This window comes from Bacillus rossius (genome assembly GCF_032445375.1).
Source record: "Bacillus rossius redtenbacheri isolate Brsri chromosome 4 unlocalized genomic scaffold, Brsri_v3 Brsri_v3_scf4_2, whole genome shotgun sequence".
Classification (NCBI taxonomy): domain Eukaryota; kingdom Metazoa; phylum Arthropoda; class Insecta; order Phasmatodea; family Bacillidae; genus Bacillus; species Bacillus rossius.
The window spans coordinates 50,927,817-50,951,699 of record NW_026962011.1 but is presented as its reverse complement, the minus strand read 5'-3'; the positions used below and the strand labels follow the sequence as shown (position 1 = coordinate 50,951,699).

Genomic DNA, 23,883 nt, shown 5'->3' with positions numbered 1-23,883 from the left:
ATACGCAATTAGGAACAATTACCGATATCTGCACATAAAGTGCATAGGGTCTTTGGTGCCGTGGTTGCCAATGCATCGCATCGTGTGGTGAGGGTCACAGTTTCTATCACGTTTCCGGGCATGACTCACATCCATGAGCTCTGAGTTGATACGCAAGCGGGGCGACTCACACTGTAATATTGGAGGTCCCATTGCCTCTGTGCATGTGTTATAAAACCAACTTTACCAGGTCCATACATGAACTTGTATTGTGATTATTATGGTCAGAATGAAAATCTTTGTGTTTTGTGGTGTTTATGACTAAGAAATTTTGCAGCATAATTGTTTTTGTTGTACAGTAACGGATAGTGAAGTTAATTTAGGAGGGGGGTTAGACTCTGGTTCAGAAAGTAACTTTTTCTCCAGTTTTTTTTTCGTGAAAATATAATTGTACCCTATGTAAGTGATAATCAGAAGGGAGGGACTTAAGCTTATTAAGCCACACCTTTCTTCCTTGTATCCACAACTCGCTGTGCATGTAAAATTATTTTTGTCTGCTATTAACAGTCGATCATCCTCTGATCAGTCATGATTACCAAGTACTGCAGTAATTTGTTTAGCTCACAAAACTCTGTCGATCGTTATTTGAGTTCCTAATAATGTCGCCATCTCTCAACTATGTTTAACCAGAAGACAAGAAAGCCTATCTGAAATGCAGCGTTCCAACTGTCTCGTCATATCATGTTTCAAACTTTGCTATAAATATGAAATTTTTTTTAAAAATTTTTATCTTTGATTACTGAATGATTTGTTTTAGTTTTAGTATTTACCTCTTGAAGGTTATATATTGTTATGTTGATACAGAAAATTCTTTATGTAGTAAAGAAAAAAGTAATTATTGTAAAGGTTAAAATTTCTAAAATATTAGGATTTAATATGTTGTTTTGAAAATTCTTTTTTGGAAAATGTAGATTGCTTATGATGACTGACATTAAATTCACACATTAATACAATGTTTCCGATGAAAATTCAATTTATTAAAAAAAATTTAAATTGTGGTTTTAAATATGACCAATTTTTCTCGATACATCTTACGTTAATGCACTATTTTCATTTTTATTTTGTGCAGGAACTGGGAGCGGCTCTCTGTCGCACGCCCTGATCCGGTGCATCAAGCCGGACGGACACCTGTACACGTTCGACTTCCACGCCCACCGAGCGTCCGTCGCGACGGCGGAGTTCGAGTCGCACGGCGTGGGGCGGTGGGTCACGGTGGAGCAGCGCGACGTGTGTGGGGACGGGTTCGGCCCCCAGCTCGAGGGGACGGCAGACGCGGTGTTCCTGGACCTGCCCCACCCCTGGGAGGCCGTCCCGCACGCCGTGTCCGTCATGAAGGAGTGCGGTGAGTCGTAGCCCATCGGGACATAATTTCCCCTGCAGCCTTTCCAAACTTATGAAAAAAAAAAACAAAGTATTTTTCAACGCGTAATTAATAGAGACGTGCGAAATTTCGCGGATTCATTTCGCGATAGGCTAGCATCGAAACAACTATACCTTCGTACCGCTTCTGCGATTGGTCCACACTTTATCCGGGGAAACTGTGAGCCAATGGGAAACTCTAAACCAAGAAAGTGCCGAATTACGGACAGCCTAGTTGAGACGTCTCGCGCGTCAGTAGCCAATGAACAGGTGTCATTTCCGCGAGTATTTAAAGGACTGTGGAGTCTATCCTAGAGGTCAATGAATCCGCGAATTTTGCAGGTCTCTAGTAATTTATTTAAACGGTGTTTGACTATAACTGTGTTACCTCGATTACTCAACTACTATTAACACCTCAAATATTTGCCGGAATGCAAACTGAAATCAGAAGTTTATTTTTGCACGTGGTTCCAATTGGCAATTTGAATGTGGAAGTAACTGTAGTTAAGACCACCTGCAGGTACACTGCCTCATATTTAAGTCATAGCTTTAATTTTTTTTTACCTAGAATAGTTTCTTTTCCTAACATTGAATTGATTACCGTAACACGTTTATCTCTGGTATCCAAAAATAAAATGGCTTGTGCATAGTGAATGCTGGTGGCTAAAATATCTGGATGATCTGCAGAAACCAATTACTAAAATAAACTTAACCAGAGTTTATTTTTGTTTTTCACATTCCACCCATGTATTCATTCTCTTGTAAGCAATGCCAATAGCATTAAGATTCATACTAGTACCAAATTCAGCAGTCATGAGGTGCTACACAAAAGTAACTGTTCTTACACACCTAAACATTTTTATTTGAAGCACCTTTACCTTTGAACAACAGATTCAGAAAGCACATTGCAAATGCAGATGCATTAGTATTTAAAATGAAACTTTTTATTTTTATTTTTGCATATGTAAAATTTTCCCAATTTTTTTATATCCATGTGTTTCAGTCCTTCAACATTAATATCTTGCAAAAAGCAGGATATGTTTATCAAACATTAACTTGTCTTGGTTATTTTTACAAAACTTTAATACGTGTAAACTTAAAAAAAAAAACCCAACTAATACCAAGTGTATTTGTTTAACAAAATTGGTTTACCAGTACATACTTTTTGAATTTTAAGACACAGAAGTTTAATTTTGTTAAAACATTATCCTTCTTAATAATTGAAAATAACAGTAAATTAGAATGTGCAAAACTGTAATTATTACAATCATGTATATATTATGTATATATTGTATATATAATGAATGCATTATACAATGCTATAATATAGAAATATTGTAATATCTTATTCCATGCTTAATCCACATACATTTCTCATTAGTGCACATTAAAAAAATTAAACATAGCTCATAAAGTAAATTTAATCCCCGCCTATTGACCTTTTAATTTGATATTAATAAATAATGTGTGTCATGTTTAAAAAGTTCATAACACTTAGAATTAACAGTTCCATTAATCAAATAGTTAATCCTAATATGTATTGATGAAAAAGACTAACCTCAAAAGTAATTTTAAGTCATTGCATATTAACGTTATCAAGTTTTCAGATGGATCAGAAAGTTAATATTTTTGGTTGCCTTCTGGGCCAAACTGGAATGTAACAACATAAAGAATTAGTTGTATGTACAATTCTTAGAATTTTATAGAGGTTTAAGGAATTAATCCATAAACAATAATAACTTAGAAATCTTTCTATGACTGCATGCTGAGCAGAAAAGGGATAATTTTTTTATTTAAAATAATGGCTTGTACAAAATATTTTAAGCTTCAAATGCTAGCTCGATGAAAAATTTAATTACCAGATGTAAGCAGTGTGTAAGTCTTGGTACATTGGGTTTTGAGTAATTTCCTCTTCTCTTCCCAATTTCCTAAAATCTTTTACATCATACCTGTGAGAAGTTGTACCTGATGGCTAGAGACCTGCAAAATTCGCGGTTTCGATGACCTTCAGGATAGACTGCACATACCCCTATACACTCAGGCAAATAATGCAAGTTCATTGGCTGCCGACTTGTAAGTCGTCTCAGCTGGTTTGTCTGTGATTCGATCCTTCTTTGGTTGAGGGTTTATAACTGGTTGAGATTCGTCCAGATGAACAGAAAGCCAATAGCAAAATTATCTAAGAGGTATATGTGTTTGAATTCTAGCCTATCACCGAATGAATCCGCGAATTTTGCAGGTCTCTACTGATGTCTTAGTGGATTGAGCTTCTGTCTGGCCAGCTATAGGTCCCTGGTTCCATCCTCAGCGGGGACTGATGTTTTTTATTTGTGGAAAGCTTTCGTTCTGGATTTCAGACCGGATCAAATTGCATCTTTTGTAATTCCTCTTTCAATGGTGGAGGAAGGTCCCTGATGCCATAAATTTATAAACAATAAAAGGGAAAACATCAGTTTTTTAAAAAAAAATTTTTGAACAATAATTTATGAGGATTAATCACAAATTTTCTCTAACTATACCATTTTGCTCCTTGTTTTAAATTTTTCCCTATCCCCTTTCCCTATTCCTCTTTGCTCTTCCCCAGGAAATGCCCTTGTAATGCCTACGGTAAAACACGCTGGCCTATGTTTCTGAATAGCGGCCAGAAAATTCTTTGTTGCTATATATTTTATAAGTGTTTTCATTTTGTTATTTACGCATCTTGTTTAAATAATTGACTTAATTATGAAATGAAAAATTCTGTCTTTTGTTGGACTTAAGAGCGAAATGGGAAGGTGTCGAGAATCCCATCATTATATTTACATTGGCCTGATGTTGAATGAGGCCTAATGGAGAACCAAAGTGGCATTGAGCTTCATGGTGGACAGATTATTATGATTATCTGCAATCTGTGGTTTTACATTTGTTACACAGTTAGAAATTGCAGTAAATTTGCGAACTTTCAAAGAAGAATGCCCTGTAAATAAAAAAAGGGTACTCTGTTACTCCAGATAACAAGACCTTCATGGTAAAAATGCCAGGCTCATTTTTCCTAGTTCAGTGTTATTTGTAAACAGGGTAGGAATATTGATTTTATTATTTGCATGACAAGTTTGTGAAGCCTTTGTTAATAATGAAAAAGTGCTTGTTACTCCATGTTGAATGTTATTAAGCTCTATACCCCTATGCTTACGAAAACCTCTGAATGTAACATTTTCTAAACATACTGATAGTACAGTTAACTTTTTTTACAGTTTTTTTACTTCAGTAGCATATAGCCAATAATTTTGTTTGTGAAACAGAACTAATTACTCCAAAAATATTTGATAAAAATCAGTCTATTAGTACCTTTTGAATCCCATTGTCATCGAATGAGAACTTGGAAGACGATGCCTTGAAAAATGTTACCAACAAGGAAATACTAACAAGCCATCACGACCCCTAGCATAGGTTCACACCCTTCCAACTGCTCTAAGATTTTTACATCATACATATGCATTTGTGACACATTGAATGCTAGGTGACTTATCACCTCTCAATTTATTTATTTTTCTTTTAAGAGTTAGGATTTGGGGGGGTGGGGGGTGGCTTGAGCCTTTAAAGCCAACGTGTCAGATGGTTTTAGCATTTAATACAGTTGTTGGCCATTAAAATTAGCCACTTCGAAGCCCGATAGGCGTTAGCCCTTGAATTGACTGTGTTATATTATTCAATTCTCTTCGGTCGCCAGTCTTAAGTGTCCCCCCCCCCCCCCCTCCCTGCTCTTCCACAAGCTGTTCCGTTTTTGAGCGTGAGTTATAGCACCCCCTTCTCCTCTTCCAGATTAAAATGTTGCTCATTGTGGAAGCAATTGTAACTGTGAAAAATTACTTTTCTCCTTATTGTATGGATTTAGGCCTAGACCGTTTATTGAGATGACATGCAAAACTCTTGGCTTGTATGTTATCTTCCCCTTGACACCACAGTTCTCTACAGTACAGGAAGAGCACTGCTAAAGTTTCGTGTTCACAAGTGTGCTTTGTTGTTAATAATGGTTTGTGAGAAGCGGCGAGTCGTCGGTCGGTAATAATAAATTTCTGTAGTTGGTTGTTGCGAAACAATAGTGCGGAAGGGTGTAAGAAGGTGGTGGTGGGGTAGGGAGAGCTCGTAGTTGGCGGCGGTGCCGAACTGCCAGACATTGATTTCTTTACGCGGCTAGTTATTTCCCCGCCGACCACCTCGCTCCAGGGCGAGGGCGTGGGAAGGGGAAGGGGAAGGGGAAGGGGGAGGGTGCTGGTTTATGTGCTCGCTAACGACGTGGGGCGAGCGCGACGTGTTGCGGATCGGGGCCGACGCCTCTACCTCGTTACCTGCGCGCCGTCAGCCCGCACGTGCGCCGTCTGCTGCCCGGCGAGGGGAAGCCTACGATTCACTCGTCCTTCTGGACGTACCCGAATACTCACGTTCGTTGCAACTTCGTGATGTGAGGGGGAAGCCTCCTTTTCACAGACGAGAGAGAGACAAACGTCCGATTGTGCATCTTGGAGTTTTTTTAATTTGGTTCATTGTAAATAAATATGGCGGTGTTGATAAAAGGAAAGACCATAACAAGGCAACGGTATTTATTTGTACGCCGCCATGTTTTTCGTTTGCCGTGTGTCCGTGAATGTTTATTTTGGACAACTCATGATAACTAATGAATGGTCAATTAGGTTAGGTTAGCTACATTATAAATATGTACTTTAAAACATTGTTGTCGGTTGATTTGGTTAGGATAGCTACATTAAAAATACTGTGAAATCATGTAAACTGTCTCCTAGCCCTGGATAGCTACATATTATAAAGTTATTTGCTAAGCAACCATAAAATGATTTTACAGTATTTTTAATGTAGCTATACTTACCTAATATAACCAACCATCCACAATTTTTTGAAGTATTTACAATGTAGCTAACCTATCCTAATAGACCGCAAAATTTAATGCCACGCCGGTTTATACAATGTGAGAGAACGGGGGAAAAAAAAAGCGAGCATGAACTTGGGGGAACTTCGGGTGTGGCTCTCTCGTCTGTGAAAAGAAGGCTTCCCGGGTTCTCCCCGCCGGAGCTCGCCTCTCGTCCAGGCTGTGTTCTGGCCGTACGATCTGACGGCGAGGCCACGCCGTGTTCGCCACGCGGGATCATGTCGGAGAGGACGCGCGCCGTGGGATCAGACTGTTGGCCTCTCACAGTATGTGGACGTAAAAAAAAAATAAAATGGGTTCATGGAAGTTAATCCAAAAAAAAAAAAAAAAGAAGTATCTTCATTCGATGAAGCACTTTCTCGTGATGAAGAAACCAAATTTATGGATTATTTCAGAATACATACAACTCAAGTTTGATAGCATTCTCTTGAAGTCAAAAACCAGGCATTATACCGCATATCACACTTTCTATCAACGTCTTCAATAAAATTTTCCTTCTACACGATACTTATTGAAAGCAAATACAAAAGTACAGTATAATTCCGCGCGAAAACAGATGTTTTTGCTTATCTGCGCATGCGCGAAGTCAGCGGCGCTTTAGAAAAATAGTCGAGAACCAAACACCTGGCGATGTCGCCCACCTAGCGAACCTAGCGAACATAGCGAACACAGCGACACACTGGCCAGTGGCACCTGAGATGCAGCTGGCTGTATTTTGCTCGCGTAGAGAACATAGCGAGCATAGCGTCCTGTGTGGGCGTAGCTTTATATTACACTGGAAAAAAATTAAGATAAAAGTTTAATGAAAGTTCCTTGAGTGCTTCCAAGAATGTGGACAGAATGTTTCATTCAAAAAAAATAATTAGAATACACGTCTTTTAGCCATTTTCAATTTTAAAAAATTTAACAAAAATATTCATCCGCCCTCAGCGTATTATTAAACATTTTTTGTAAACAGTTGCCACTCGGATATCATGCGCAATTTTCAAATCGCTTCGTTTTTTTCTGAAGCCCTGCATACCGTAAGTGTGGTTAGGTAGACGGGGCTTTTAAAGGAATAATATTTTTAATTATTTTGCTTCTAAAATATAACTTTTTTCCACGTGATTTTAAAAATTCATAATATAACCATTTTCAATAGCTTATAAAGGTGTTTTCTACGTACTGTATAGTTTTAATGAACTTGCTTATAGGGCTACTGAAAGTATGAAATCATTTGGTATACTGTTTTCGATGAACTGTTCGTATGTAGCCTTCGTGTTAAAACTCGTATTTTTTAGTGTACCATTCATAAATCAATAACAATTAGATTTTCCCAATATACAGAAGAATTCTGGTGCGAATGCTTTGACGATGCGCTTTCGAGACCAACAGCCAGTTGGGTACCTACCATCTACGAGGGTACTTTTGAAAAGAAAAAGAAAAAAAAATCTCCGTTTGCGCTTGTACGAGAAATTGGCGCATGTAGCAACATCATTCCAGTGGCGCTGTGAGGTTAGGAGATTTGTGTTGGAGTTGACTCGTCCGCTGCATTAGTTAATGAACGCTTTCGTAGGCAATCCCGCCAAGTGGAGTGTGTCCAGATTTGGCACCGAGTGATTGTTCCTTCTTCAGGCACACCAGATGTTGGCTTGCGTCGCACCGCTTCCGACAGCGACAGCGTGTTACGCAATGCTGTTACACAGTGGCTTCATTTCAAGACGGCAGATATTAAAAAAATGTATTATTTCAATACGTGTCAAACCAGTGGTGGACGCAAAACTAGGGGGGAGGGGGAAATTGGAGGAATATATTCCCTCCACCACCCCGAGACTATGAAAGAAAATTGTGATATTCCTGTGAAAGCGTTATGTTATTTTTGGTGGTGCAGGGTGAGCTGTTACAAAAGCCAGGAACAGGAAGCTACACAGGAAGTGGCTCATGTTGAGATTGGCAGGGGCGTAGCCAGGGGGGGGAGTTAGGGGTTCAAATACCCCCCCCCCCCCCAGCACCAAATCTTTAATTAATTTCGTATTCATCACTCAAACAAATTTCATATTAAAATTAATAAAATTTTTACCATTACAATATTTAAATTTAAGAACCGAAAACTGCTAAAATATCACTATTTTACACCTTAAAATCCAAATTTTCCCGGGGGGAGAACCTCCGGGCCCCCCGCTTTAATACGGGGGGGGGGGGGGGGGCATGCTTCTTAACACCCTCCATACACAGATCCTGGCTACGCCACTGGAGATTGGTAATGTAACAGTCCAGAAACTTTGTTGTTGATGTCAAGTTGTTGAATACACAGATTTTAATTTAATTAATGCGATTTTTTCCGGCCGCCTTCCTTTAGAAAAATAAATATGCGTGTACCTGCCAGTGTGTTAAACTATATGATAAATGTCTCAACGTGTGTGGTGGTTATGTCGAAAAGTCAATTATAGTTGTAGTTTTAAATTGTTTTGTGACTGCGAATGTGTGTCATGAAGCACCAAACGAATGGTTTGTTTTCCTTGAACTACCCTCGTATGTTTAATGTTTTAATTTGCTATCGCATATATTGCCGGAATGAGTGTCTAACGTTTACACATCAAACGAGATGGCGCAGTGGCCGAGCATTGCACACGCGCACGGACGAACTGGAGTCATCCTTATATCGATTTCCCCGTAAGTCTTGGCTGTTTTCTTCCTCAGAGTTCCTGAATTGTGCCTGTACACAGGCTAATAAACTATCATAGGCGAGTGGAATACAAATGGCGCTCCTGCGGCTGTTTCCTGGTTGTGGATTGTGGAAGGAGTCGATGACGGACCATCATGACGTCACGGCGGCCATCTTGGTGTCAAATTTCCTCAAAAATGACTAAACATCCTCGAAATTATTAGAAATTTTCCTTTCGAGGTTTAAATTTCTGTTTTTTGGGAAATTTTCCCATTTTTTCCCTCAAAAAATCCAGAGGGCCCAAATTTACCGACAGAGATAATTTTCCTTAGAGAGGGTTAAATTTTTTTTACAGAGAAGGGCAATTTTTCTCAAAAGCCCCAGCAGAGGTCATTACTTTGACCTTGACCGAAAAAACTTGAAATTCTTCAATTTTTGGCCAAAAATTTCCGAAAAACCCAAAAGAGTATATAAAAAAATTGTTTACTTCAAATGTTTAGTTACTTAAATTTATTTCAGTCCTCGTTTCGATTCCCGGCGAGAGTATACATGTAATTTATTAATAAAAAATTTAAAAAATTAAGATTATATACATTTACATGTTTTTTACAGTAATCAATGATACAATTACAACTTGTAAAATCATGTAGCCTAATATATGGCCTAGTCCATACGGTTCGATTACTTCATTGCGAGAAGCCAAGAATCTCGCAAAGGGTATTCTAATTTATACTCATGTAATCATTTAATTTACTAAGCGGAGGGGTGTTCTTTAGACTTATCCGTACTTGCTAGCTGTTGGTCTTATCCATGCTTGCTATTTGTTGGTCTTATCCATGCTACTAGTTGTTGATCTTATCCATGCTTGATAGTTGTTGGTATTATCCATGCTTGCTAGTTGTTGCTCTTATTCGTACTTGCTAGTTGTTGGTCTTATCCGTACTTGCTAGCTGTTGGTCTTATCCATGCTTGCTAGTTGTTGATCTTATCCGTGCTTGCTAGTTGTTGATCGTATCCATGCTTGTTAGCTGTTGGTCTTATCCGTACTTGCTAGTTGTTGATCTTATCCATGATTGCTATTTGTTGATATTATCCGTTCTTGCTAGCCGTTGGTCTTATCCATGCTTCTAGTTGTTGATCTTATCCATGCTCGCTAGTTGTTGGTCTTATCCGTTCTTGCTAGCCGTTGGTCTTATCCATGCTTGCTAGTTGTTGATCTTATCCATGCTTGCTAGTTGTTGATCTTATCCATGCTCGCTAGCCGTTGGTCTTATCCATGCTTGCTAGTTGGTCTTATCCATGCTTGCTAGTTGTTGATGTTATCCATGCTTGCTATTTGTTGATGTTATCCATGCTTGCTAGTTGTTGATCTTATCCATGCTTGCTAGTTGTTGATCTTATCCATGCTTGCTAGCCGTTGGTCTTATCCATGCTTGCTAGTTGTTGATCTTATCCATGCTCGCTAGCCGTTGGTCTTATCCATGCTTGCTAGCCGTTGGTCTTATCCATGCTTGCTAGTTGTTGATCTTATCCATGCTCGCTAGCCGTTGGTCTTATCCATGCTTGCTAGTTGGTCTTATCCGTGCTTGCTAGTTGTTGATGTTATCCATGCTTGCTATTTGTTGATGTTATCCATGCTTGCTATTTGTTGATGTTATCCATGCTTGCTAGTTGTTGATCTTATCCATGCTTGCTAGTTGTTGATCTTATCCATGCTTGCTAGCTGTTGGTCTTATCCATGCTCGCTAGTTGTTGGTCTTCCTCGCAGTTGATAGCAGCCAGGCAGTGTGCCAGGACCTGCAGCAGCGAGGCCGGGCGCCGCTCGACGAGACCCGCCCCAAGGTCTGCCGGCCGCAGCAGATCCGCGACCGGCGCGCCGCTCAAGGCTCGCCGCCGTCGGAAGCGGCCGGCAGACCTTCGTCGGCGGTCCCGGATCTCCGGGAGGGCTCGCCCCCCGGTCCGACACGGCCGCGTATAAAGGCGCGCGGGTCGCGACCCGTGCGGCAGTGTCCCTTCGACGGGACGATGCTCCGCGTCGCTCGCAGGGCCCCTGACCCGGGTAACGAACACGCGGCCGTTGCGGCGTCTCGCGCGGCCCGATGTTATCGCGAGCTCTCCGCGCGACCGCGTGGTAGGGGGGAGCCCCCGCGCTTCTCGCCGGTGAAGGATGGCCGTCGTGTGGCGCAACGCCGAGCGCGCGTAGCTGTGTCCGGGGAAGATTCGCCCAACTACCGTGCCACTCGACAGAAGGAGAAACGTGTCTGTGATCCAATAAAAATTTTTGCCATGTATCCACCCTACATTGAGGAAAAGATTTGTTCAAGACAAATACTCTCTTGCATACGCAGGAACAAATATCTACTTACTCTCACAATTTATTTTTCGGCCAAATAAAAGATTCTGTGTAAACGAGTAAATGAGTTGTCAAAACATTGCGTCATGCACGTGAAAAAAAAATTCTTTTTTTGAGGCAAGTAAACATTTTTTCTTAGAGTGCCAAATATTTTGTGGTGACAACAGGAACAATTATTTTAGCTTGCAGCGGCCACTAAACTTCGTTGCAAACACAAGTTATTCAACAGTGTAACAGTGCAAATGGAGCAGACATCAGAAGTGTGAGTTGAACAGCCTAGACGCGAGAAGAGCAGGAGCGCGCTCAGAGCGACTCGTGTGACGAGTGTTGCAGTGAACCACGGAGTGTGTGCTCTTCCCCTGTGCCGTGTCATCAACCTCGGCTGTGGCCGGAGAACGAAAACCGAAGAAAAGTTAACCGAGTGTGTTTTATTTTTCCAGTCAGGTTACGCCATATTTCTACGGTTTACTTCTATTCACTGCGAGTCTAATACTCTCTCAGTATCGTGAGCCGGGTTTTCTAGCGGGACTAGAGGTAATGTTATGCCTACTTCTTGGTTGCTTTGGTTACTTCTGTCTCGCTCAGTACGGAAACGCGGAAAGAAAAAAATGGAGGTAGGTTACGTCACACGGTTATGCACATATGAATAAGGAGATTGGTTAAATGCTGATGGCGCTCATAATTTGAGTTTATTGGAGGTGTTCATAGTACCCGCGACTACATGAACGCGAGGCGATTAGCGATAACGGCCACCGAAAACAACTACTGGGAAATGAATATACATGTTTTGCCTATTTTTTGTTTGAGGTTGTTAGGTTTTGCTAGATTTCATAACCCCTGATGTACGAGGAGGGGTGGTTTCCAAATATGTGTTATCTCCCCATTCTTCCTGGTCACCTCTCTTCCAGGTCGGCTTGCAAGGCTACGCACTAATTAGTTCTGACCCCAGGGGTTATTTCCTCAGATGGCGACAAATTTACTCCGTGACAGTCTTTTGTGGGGTGGGGCGACATGGAGACTTATGTGACCGCATTTGGAGTCACAGCTGCTAAGAAAGGAAGGGAGAAAAGGGTTGCATCAGGAAACAATTAAATTGTACTTAAATGAAAGCTTTATCTAAACCAAAATTTAAGGTTTTTACTTAATTTCCCAACATTGTATTCATTCAAGAAGATATCTATCTTTTGGAAAGTCAGGGAAGTTGGAATAAGTTGGGGGAAAGTCAGGAAAGTTGGACTAGTTTAGGTAAATACGAGGAATTTACTTGTAATCGTGGGAAAGTCATTGAAATTACTACAGTTATAGCAATTTGAGGGGATGATGTGCTCGAGTCTGTCAACACCTAGACCGATATTTTTTCAATTTTTTTTTATATTGGTATATCTACACTTTAAAATCTGGCGTATTCAAAGTTCTGTTTGATTTAAATCTTTGTTATATCATTCTAGGCCAGATGTGGAGATGCTGGAGGCTAAATTTTCTTTATTTCTTCCAGAAAATCGCAGAATGGGTGAATTACTTTTAGAAAAATAGTCTTGTGAAATTTAAAATTTAGGATTTGTGAGGACACGCTGTTAAACCAAAAACGCCGTGAAAACGAAACACTTGCAATGGAATGGAATCAGGACTGAGGGTCTCGTCACATCGTGGTGATGAAGAAACGGATGAGGAATTGCAGTGAACAAAATATTTGAAATGATGCAGAATCCTAAGACCAAACTTCACGGTCGGAAAAACCGGCAGTGAGTAATGGAAAATAAGTCGGGAAAAGCCAAGCACAAACTAGTTTGTCATGTAGTAGTTGAGGCAGCTTTGGTCTCATAAAAACAGTAATCCCAAAATAACTGCAGTATTTCTCGATTTTAAAATAAACTAACATACATAAAAAAAAACACGTTACATATTTATGCATTGTATATCTAGTGAAAATTTGAAAATTAAACAAAATTACTATTACACAACTTATGTAGCAGCGTACGCAGAATTTCATTTCCAAAACGATTTTGTGTTTTTATTTTAAGGATATCGAGGGAAGGTGTTTTATCCCCCCCTCCCCCCCCGGATCAAAATCACGCCTTTTAACTTATGGTAGAGCGAGCTCAACTCTTATTAAAACCCGTCTCCCAATTTTCCGTTCTGGTTTATTTTCCGGGTTGCCAAAGAGTGGCTAGAGCAATAAATTTAAATGCAGGCAAGCCGTTTTCTGTATTTAAACCCACGAACTGTCTCTGGTACGTAATGAATTAAGTGGCGAAGTTAGGCAACAGGTGTGAGTTGGCTTGAAATTCCCGCGACGGGGTTCTGGGAAAAGCGTTCGTTATTAATTAACGAGCTTTTGTGCACCGACGGAATACTAGGTAATAACTAGGTCTTATAGAAACGTCTAGATTTATTTTCTTTACTGTTTTGAGCAAACGTTGTAGCGCAATATCGTTACATTACTCGCGACTGGTCGTAGTAGTTCCGTTTGTGGATCATAGATGGCGCAGCACTTCACATCATTAGCTCAGACAAACTGCGTTTCGCAGGTTGCATGCTCACAGGCGTTGCCGTAAACCGTCGTGGTTTACAGTGGGCGAGGTCTGATATTGATAAGCGTATTTATTGTGACCTTGCTTTTTTCTTTCATAAATCCATTCTCTTATCATTAAATATATAACGAATTTTCCAACATAATTAATTTACAATTTGTTTGAATAAGTATAATTTTGATTTTAAATATGTTACATTTTAGATATATTTCATAAATTAAATGCGTTTGTTATTTGTTTTCGTTTACAAAACTAAAGTAAAATTATATATATATATTTTTCAGTTTGAATGACCCGTGCTTGCGAAACTGTTAGCGCTCTAACCTGTCCAACTGGCCGCCATTTTGCAACGTTCTCCATCGACTTTTCTTTCACCTTCAAAACCTTCCGTTAAAAGTAATGCGTAGAAACGTATTCTGGTTACCATTGATGATTACAACCATGTGGTAGTTACAGTTAGATTTAGGTGGCAAATGTTAGATATTAGATTTTAAGATTAGGCTAATCTCAACTCACGTCCCGTAAATGAATAATGTTTCCAGTTGTAGGTATAGGGCATACGGTGAATAGGTGTTTGGCGGATATCTTACAAAATTTGTGTTGTTAATCGTTCCATGCATAATGAGAATAAATCCTATTGCTACGTTTCAGATATAAGTCCACCGTCCACGCATGTAGCGGTTTTAATAAAAGCCATAAGCTACCTGTGATTCATATCTCTTAAATAAATGATTAAGCTTATTGCTTAAGCCAGCCATTAAAATTTATCACATGAGTTCCTTATTATGATATGGAATTAAAATGAATTAGTCATTACACGAGACTGTAGTGTAATTGTTCTTGGCGAATAGTCGTAGTTTTTTATATTTATTGAGTGATCCGCGGGAAATAATTAATCTTTATTATTATGGTGTCTGTTATTTTAGTTTTACTCGCACATCGAAGAGAATTCAGCGTAGCATGCTAAAAAAAAACCAAGACCCTATTAACATTGTATTATTTCTGCTCATTATTTTCATTAAAATCATAATTTTTGTTGCATTTCCATTTCTCGCTGTAGTTTTGGTACTACGGTTACTAATGCTAAAGGTTTGATAAATAGGCATATTTGTGAAATTATTTTGTAGTTAATATTTTTTTGTTCGTTTTTGATCGCTCATAAGTACGTGCTTTTCAGATTAGTTTATTACAATAGTTGAATATGAACTCACACGTGGGGTTCATCAGGAGTGTGTGTGTATATATATGTATATATATTCAGTTCTTATATATATGTACATACATACACAGATGCATACACACAGTTCTTTAAACTTCCTTAATATTGTGGCAGATGGAAATATTTTATTCGGGAAAATTTAAACGGTTGTAGGTATGTAGGCGTATATTATATACTATTTGTGAAGCTGTATCACTAAATCGAATCATGGTTTTTACTCAGAATAAATTTGTAGTTATTCATCCATTCCAGATTTTAATACCTTTTAGGGAGTCCTTCGAGGGCACCATATGGAGTCTAAAATGCAAACTATAACAAACTTTAAAGCCAAAAATTATATTTATAAATGCGAAGCTCAGTTATGCTTTGAAAACTAATTTAATATATAAATATTTCTGGAAGGCTGTGTTCCAAACGGGTAAATACCACGATACCTATGTTCCTCGAACGTAATAGTTTATATTACAGATTTTTGTGGCAGTTTTTTTTGTTGTAAGAAAATATTTATCATCTAAATTCAAATTACATCTAAATTCAAAAAGCATTTGCACATGTAGTTCAGGCACAGCTTTTCCATTGCTCACATAGTTTAATACCATTATTTTATTCTCTGACATTAGGTCTTTGTGTCGTGTAGTATTTTCCTGTGTGTATTTACTGTGGAATTAGTTGATCAAGGTTCCGCCATACATTTTGTTTGCAAGCAGAAAAATTGTATTTTTTCTTCTTCTCCTGAATATTACCCATGTCGTGGATGTACACATATTCTCAAACGTTAAAATAATAATAGTTTTAAGCTTTCGTAGTATTTTTTTTTCTGTAGCATGCTTATACATATTTACCAAATATTTGTATACCGAAAATCTATTTACAATACACCAATTATAAGGATCCTTGAACATCTTAAGCATATTTTTTGCGTCATTTTAGTTTTTTTAGATAATCACAAATATTTTAAAAAATTAAAATGATGCTAACAATGTTCGAACATTTTGTTTTAAAACTTAATCATAGATAATTGTTAAAGTTAAATTATTACATTAAGTTAAAATACACGCTTGCGTTCCTTTCACTAAGATGTAATGCGCAGATTGTAAACTACAGGAAAAAAAATTACCATGACAACCATAATTTATGTTGTATTTCACGAATTTGTAACGGCCAAATATTGCATTTCGTGTAATGTAAATTTTGCCTTCCACCAGCGAAAATTTGGTTCTTTCGTCGTTAGAATTTTTTTTATTTTGTAATTTTTAGATAAACGTTTGATCTCAGATAATTGTAATAAATAAAGCACTTAGTTAAACAATTCATCTGCGGATATTGGATGAGGTGTAAGATACAATTTTCACTCAAAACTTATAAAAATAAAGTACGATAATGGTAGCTAAAAGTCGCATTATTGTGGGTAACCTATCTTCACTAAAAAAATATTGTCTTAAACCCTAAAATTCTGAGCGTATTCACTAGAAGCTGCGCTAGGTTTATATGGAAGGGAAAAGTAATTTTTAACATCTGTTTTGTCCAGGAGTTTTACACAAAAACTGTTATATTGAATGCCTAAACCTTATGAACTGATGCGTTTTCAAGCTCGCATTTTATATTTATAACCTTGAAAAAATGCTTGAAACCTTGGAATATAACAGAAAACAAATTTATAAAAAATTGGTTGTCTGTAAAGTCGGTTTACGGACGATAGTTTAACGTGACAACGTCATAGCAAAACATTGATGAAATGATTGCATACTTTTATGAATAAAATTGAATCATTTTTATTGACTAATCACTATTTTGTATGGATACAAAGAAGGAGTGAAATGAAATGTACAATTTAATTCATAAATTTACTTTTATTTGCATTCATTAATTCAAATATATTTATTACTTTAACGAAGAGATTATTTTAACTATAACTTTTATACATGTTTGCTATTTAACTTCTTCCAATCTGTGTTATTCTGTTAAGGATAGGACGATGATAGGAAAAGTAGGAAACGAATGGGAGTGTTTCAAGGATGATGTGAAGGAAAATGGCTTACCCAACACCAAAATGCAGTCAAAAATAATATATTTGCACCACGGACTGCAGAAATGCTAGGAGGAACGGGTTAGCAAAGAGCAATGAAAATGTTACATTGAAATGCATGAAAACAGAATCACGCCACGGACTCGGTCGCAATGCTAGGAGGTTCAGGTTAGCAAAGAGCAATATAAAATGAGCGTAACGGGACACAGCGAAACGGGACAATGTGCGTAAAGGGACACTTTTTCGTGCGTGCAGCCGGCGTTCATCGATTTATTAGACGTCACGTCAAAAAAAATTATATTCTGGAATCCCACTTTATCGTTTAATCCCGTTACAGGTCATTATTTTATTTTTGCGTTCCACGCGGTAATACTTGTTGGATTTTTAACATTATTGTGCAGTATGGACAAGGATAACCAAATATAATAAATAACTAAAACATTTTGTGTTTAAAAGCAATAGCGGCTACTCCATGTTATGTTTTAAAATTCCTTCAGAAAAAATATTTAATTTCATTTAGAGTTTTAAAATCATAAAAATTCTGATGAATTTAAAAAGGGCCAGGTAAAATTAACTAAATTTTCCCGAAAGAATTTAAACCATGTCACATAGCAGCCAGTAAAATATTTTTAAATTTAAAAAGTTCTAGTTTTATATTCCATTTCATTATCCTTATCCATACTGCACAAAAAATGTTTAAAATGCTATTTTGCCAGAAAATCACGCAAAAATTATGCGATATACATATTTTTATTTTATTTTATGAAAGTTCAGTTATTCCAAAAGTCTGCTTGTTCAACTGTGTGGAACGTAAATATAAAACAATGACATTGAACTGGACACACACTTTTAATAGTCATTTTTCTGATAAATTTAGTGCCCTTTATTCATATTGAATTTTCGTTTCAGTCTGATTTTTGAAGTAGTAACAGCTGAAGCGACTTTTCATTGCAACATATATCTCTTCCTGAAACACACAGAATTAAACTGTTTATGCACTAATAGACATGGAGTACACAAAACATATAAAGAAACAGTTGCCAGTGCTTCTTTATAGTGCCTTCATCGTGATCATTGTTTTCTTTTATTTTTTTTACGCATTATTATTTTGGCAAAAACATTTTTATAATAAAAACGACATTTTATGTTTGCTTTGGTCACACACACATTATATGTTTTCTATCTGGGTATAAAATATTCAGTTTGTGCTACAAATTTATGTTTCCCATTTTATTACTCGGTGTTCTGTTTTTGATTCGCCTTCTGCTGTTCGGTAGTAAATTTTATTTTTAGGTCTTCAGAAGGTTGTTAGTTTTTTTTTTTTTTTTTTTTAAGTTTTTTCTCATTGATTAGTTGATGTAGTTTTCCAAGTACATTTTGACCACATATACATATATATTTTAATGTAAAAATTATAGGACTCAGTATTAACTACTTTATCTTAAGAAGTACTGCATATAAAAATACTATCGTCGTATTATAGGAAACTTACTAACCAGCACTGCCCAGTTGACACAAAGAAATAGTGCAATATTATACACCATTCGGGTTAAATAATATGGACAGCAAAGTTTTAAATCGCAGTTGTTTGATATCAACTTGTGCAAATAATCAACGTGTGAAATATAGGAAAATCTTGTTTGTCTACGAATTGATTTTTCCAGTGGGTGTTTTGCTATACAGTGGTACAAGAACATTGCACAAGTTACATAAATGCATAATTTACATATTATACACATTATGCTCATACCGCATTGGATAAAAAAAAAGTTTTCTCCACGTTAGCTCTAGGCTTTTGTCTTGATCGAGGTGCGTTGATTTGTAGTAAGCTACGTTACAACAATATGGATGAAGTCGACATCTTATGTCGTATTTAAAAAAAAAATTGAATCAATCTTCCCCATTAAAAGAATCATTCAAATATCGAAGACATCGTGCGTGCTTAGCTGTTGTGTCGGAGAGAAAATTATATCAGAAACATAGGCAGCAAGCTTAGGAGAAGGGTGTCTTCATCAACAGTCAGTAAGCTTAGGAGATAAGTGTTTTCATCAACTGACATTGAGCGACTTATTTTCCTGTATTTTCAGATATTTTGATTACAGGTTTAGTTTTCTGCGAGTATACATTACAGATATATTCAGTATTATAAATACCTGATTGAAATTACATGGAATGGCTGCACGAAATGTGAAAAAAAATTGTTTATGATCATAGAGACATGTACGTGGGTTGGGTTCGACATGCATAATTATATATTCGCCATGTCACAGGTCTGGTAGTTCTCATTGTCTGTTGTTTGATATCTTCCTGTTTACGCAGCAAGTTATTGACCGTATGGATATATTTTTTTTCATCTCTAAGTAATGATTCGCTGATGTGACCGTTTCATTGTACTTTACAAGCATTGGGGCATTTTTAAACCATCACATAATTTTACAAGAAGTGATGCGTTTACGTCGAAGTACTTTAAAAAAAAATGGGTGCGTGTACTTATGTACGCGCGTTAGAAGTTATACTTACTTGACGTAATATAATACTAACTTTAATTTTGCATGCAAATAATTAATTACAATTAAATAATAAAGGGACTGGAGTGATATTATAAATACTGTTGAAAAGTATAAATTCAATCAAAATAAATTTTTTAAATAGATACTCAGTATTCAGTAGTAATATAAACACGTGTAAAAATCAATTCGTTAATTTAGTAAAATAATCGAGATCAATTAAAAATAATTATGAAAATCAATGCATTTATATTCTAAATTATTAATTTTAGTTATTAATTAAATAATGATGTAATTTATAAAATTTGTAATGCAAATAAATTATACATACGGGAACATAACCTCACAAAAACTCCCATGGAAACGTCCAGGAGCCTTCTAAACCTTCCACAGACACTCTCTGCAAGCGACACTGAGTTATAAGATTTAAAACCACATATATAATTTTTATTTGTATGTAGCATTTTCAGTAGTAGCCTATTTTTCATCCTGTGAACATTTTCGTTGTATGGTGCCCGCGCAACGTAAAAATTCACATTCATCATTTTTTTTTTTTTCATAACGCGTCTGAAGAAGTTTTAAGTTGAAGGACGTGTGAACTAATCGCCACTTGTAAGATCGATTGACATTGTTGGGTCGGGTAATGGTTGTTTGCTCGCGGTACGAGGTGGAGGAGCCAGCCTCACGCACTCGCTAGGGGGAGGGGGTGGGGAGGGGGGCGGGGGCGTTGCGCCACGCGTTGGGCAACAGGCCGAGGGACACGCCCCGACCGCGCACACAGCCACAGCCACACGTGGCGACTTGTGAAACCACGCGCGCACGCACCATCCACCATCCACCATCCACCGCGCTCGTAACTACTTTAGGGCTTTCTTTCCCCCCCCCCCCCCCCCAAGTGCTCGGACTGAAGGCGGCTGCGGCCGCCAAGATCGCGGGAGGCTCCCGGACACTGATGGGGGGGGGGGGGGGTACCGACTCGTTTCTACAGTCGTGTAGAGTTTTGGGACATAACTAGGGCCATGCGTATTTCGCGAAAAGATTCCGAGATTAGTTATAAGTAGGGACCGGAAAAATTCGCGGGTTCAATTACCTGCAGGATGAACTCCATTGTTCTACGTACACTAGGTCAAATGTCACCCACTCATTGGCTGCTGTCTTGTGAGACTTCCCAACATAGCAGAGCAGCCTGTGATTCGTTAAAGCTTTGGTCGGGCGTTTCTCATTGGCCGAGAGTCATCCAGATGAGTTGTAAACCAATAGCAGAGGCAGCACTGAGGTATAATTATTTGTATTTTAGCCTATCGCGAAATGAATTCGCGAATTTTTCCGGTCTCTAGTTATAAGTTAAAACATTGTAGCATCGTCTGTGTTTTCGTGATTGGGCGAATTTCTTTCAGGCGCATGTCGATTGTTGCAACACCAATCGCAGTAGTTCAGTGCGGAAGCAAACGCGTCCTGAGTGGCTCGGTCAAATAAGGAAATGACTTCTCCCGCAGACGGCCGCCAATCACAAGGGAGAAACCACTGGTACGGGTATACCTTGTTGCTGTCTAATAGGCGTTAAGATTTATTCGCGAAAAATGCCTGGCCCTAGATATAACTACCGTCCCTTGCCTACCTCCCCCCAAACCCCCCCGACCGTGTCACAGAAGTGCTACAGTTGCACCTCGTGTCGCTTGCTCAAACATACTCTTGCCACCCAAGGGCCCGACAAATTGAAAATGTATTCATGTCTGACCTTAATTAGCCAGTTCTTAACCACGCACCCGGCAATTCAAACCGCTCTTACCATACACCAGGATGGGGTTTCAAGGTGCAGTGTGTCTTGTTTGTAACAACTTTTAGTTCGACTGAGATTCGTGCAAATATAATATTTTTATAACCTTTGTAAAATGGTCTTTAAAAAACATGCGTTTTTGATTAGTCTTCACAGGAACAATTTTTTTCCTTATCCTCAGACAATGTGCAGGAGCAATATTCTCCGAGATATCGTTTGACGTACAGACTTTGCATCACACAGCTGCCCGGGTTGTGGCACGCTCTCTTAAAGGGCTAGTTTCAAGAATTGTCCTGCTTATATAACTGTATGTTGTTATATGTATGGTTTCATCAGTTAAATAGGTGTTTATTTAATGATTTTAAGAACCACAATGTTCATTTTATGTTTTAATCCTGGCATGAATCGAGAGAATGAATTCCTGTGGTGCACAATTTTAAATAGAAAGTTTGTACGTGGCCTTTGCCGTAAAACTATTTATTTTTACTATATGCATATATAAATAAAAATTATATTATTCCATAACCCTAAAAAAAAAATAGGTTTCTATGATTTCAGAACAGAATCTTTAATCATGTACGAATGTTAGCCAACAAATAAAATATTTTTAAAATAAACACGTACAAGTAATTCAAAACTGTATACCACACGATTACACGGTCATAGTTCATGCTTGCGTTGAAAGGTAAATGTGCCTCTAAGTATATACATCCCATAAAATAAACACTTTTTGAATTTAAATACTAACTATTTAAAAATTATAAACAATAGTTAAATATTTGTATTTATTTTAAACATAAGAAAAAAACATGAAATTATAGAAACAAAATAATTTGGGATACTACCCCTTTAATGATGCCCCCCGAACACACTGTGGAAGAGGGAAGAGAAAGAGGCAGAAATTTATACAGGATTGTCTAGAATTTCTAAAACTGAACTGTGAAGCGGGTAAGTGCAGACTGTTCAACCTATTTGGTACATTACTGAATGTCTTGTTTCGCTTGGGAAACACTTAAAGCCGGTGTCACACGATGCGTTTCTGCCGCCGCGGCTAAAATTCCCGCAGCGTTTTATTGGCCGAATATTTATTCTACCGTATGACTTTTACAGTCGGATCTCAGGGGACTCGGACTATGACAGTAACAAAAGAAAAATTAAACGACTTGATTTCTTGTATTAGGAGCATAACCTGAAACAAATAAGGAATTAAGATGTTGCATGTCTTTGAACGATTCTTGTATTGGGGGAGATTGATTATAAACATGATTTTGGACATACGTCATTGCTGGTTTACACCTTAGGTCGTGGAGAAAACCTAAAGAACGGACAAAGAAAGAAATGTTGTTGTTTGTATTTACTGTTCTCATTACAAATGTCTCGTCGTCTGTTCACTGTATTCATCTGTGTTGTTATATTGTTCTGAACAATTCCTTCTACGGAATTCTCTGTGCTGTCTGTGCTTTTAACATATGGCATCGGCTGATTTTGGCATGTTTTCTGTGTGTCTGTGTGTTCACCTTTTTCTTTGTCCGTTCTTCAGGTTTGCTGTATGCCATAAAGTGTAAACCAGCAGTGGCGTGTGTCCAAAAAAAATTTCTATATCTACCGATCTCAATTCTCAAGTGAAGGATTGCCGTAACGGCATTACCCTGGGAACTTATCATCATTGCTTTCCACTTTTTCACCAGCATCAGCTTATCATCTGAATTTTCAGAGCATGGCTATTCTTTGATTTAAATAACTGACTTTACTATCGGTTCGACTTGTGTGAACTTGAACTAATTGCTGGCTTGGCTGATACGTTTGTTCTTTTTGAAACGCCTCCTCTTTTGACATCTTGTCAGTAGAAGTTGTAAAATTAGGGAAATCCAGGGTGTTCACCTTCGGGGAAAAAAGGGAGAACATTGGACTTGTCAATGAGTTTTGCATTTCTGATATACTCAGGTAAATAAATATATGTTAAGGTCAGAGAAATTAAGTTAAATGGTTAGACTAAGGCTCACCCTGTATCTCGAACTCAGTAACTGTTCTGAGCATTATTGTGTTATTTAAGGTCCATTCGCATTACGTTGCATTGCTGTTGTGCCAAGTATTCATTAGCAAAGTCGTATTTTATGGCACGTGAGGCTGAATTCTGTCTGTGACTGTGGCTTGATGACTTGGAGTGTCACATAAGAAATATTACTTTGTGCATTTTTCCCATCAGGCATTTTGTTTGTGTGTTAACATTTGTTTCGCGATATTGAATAATCCCTTAGCATGTACGCTGTGACTATATTGCAATGTTAGGAATTAGTGCACAATTTAGTTTTTCTTATACGGGTGAATCATAATTCGGCTGTAGGTTCATCATGACGAAATACGTTGAAAATATTTTTACGACTTATGATTTAAATTGCTTCCAAAGGCCTTTGAAGTTGGGGCTGAATCACATTAGTATTGTGAATAATAGAGAAGCACTAAGTGTATTGATAATGTTTAATTGAATGATGTTCTACAACCACCGC

The 23,883-nt window shown here is 37.9% G+C and overlaps 1 protein-coding gene across 1 annotated transcript in view; it reads left to right on the top strand.

The window, feature by feature from the left end:
* LOC134542323 (tRNA (adenine(58)-N(1))-methyltransferase catalytic subunit TRMT61A) overlaps positions 1 to 23,883 on the top strand; it is a 186,009-nt gene that overhangs the window by 4,450 nt on the left and 157,676 nt on the right. The window contains exon 3 of the mRNA XM_063386473.1: positions 1,109 to 1,381. Within this exon, the coding sequence (XP_063242543.1) occupies positions 1,109 to 1,381 (273 nt within the window). The remainder of the gene's footprint in view (positions 1 to 1,108; positions 1,382 to 23,883) is intronic.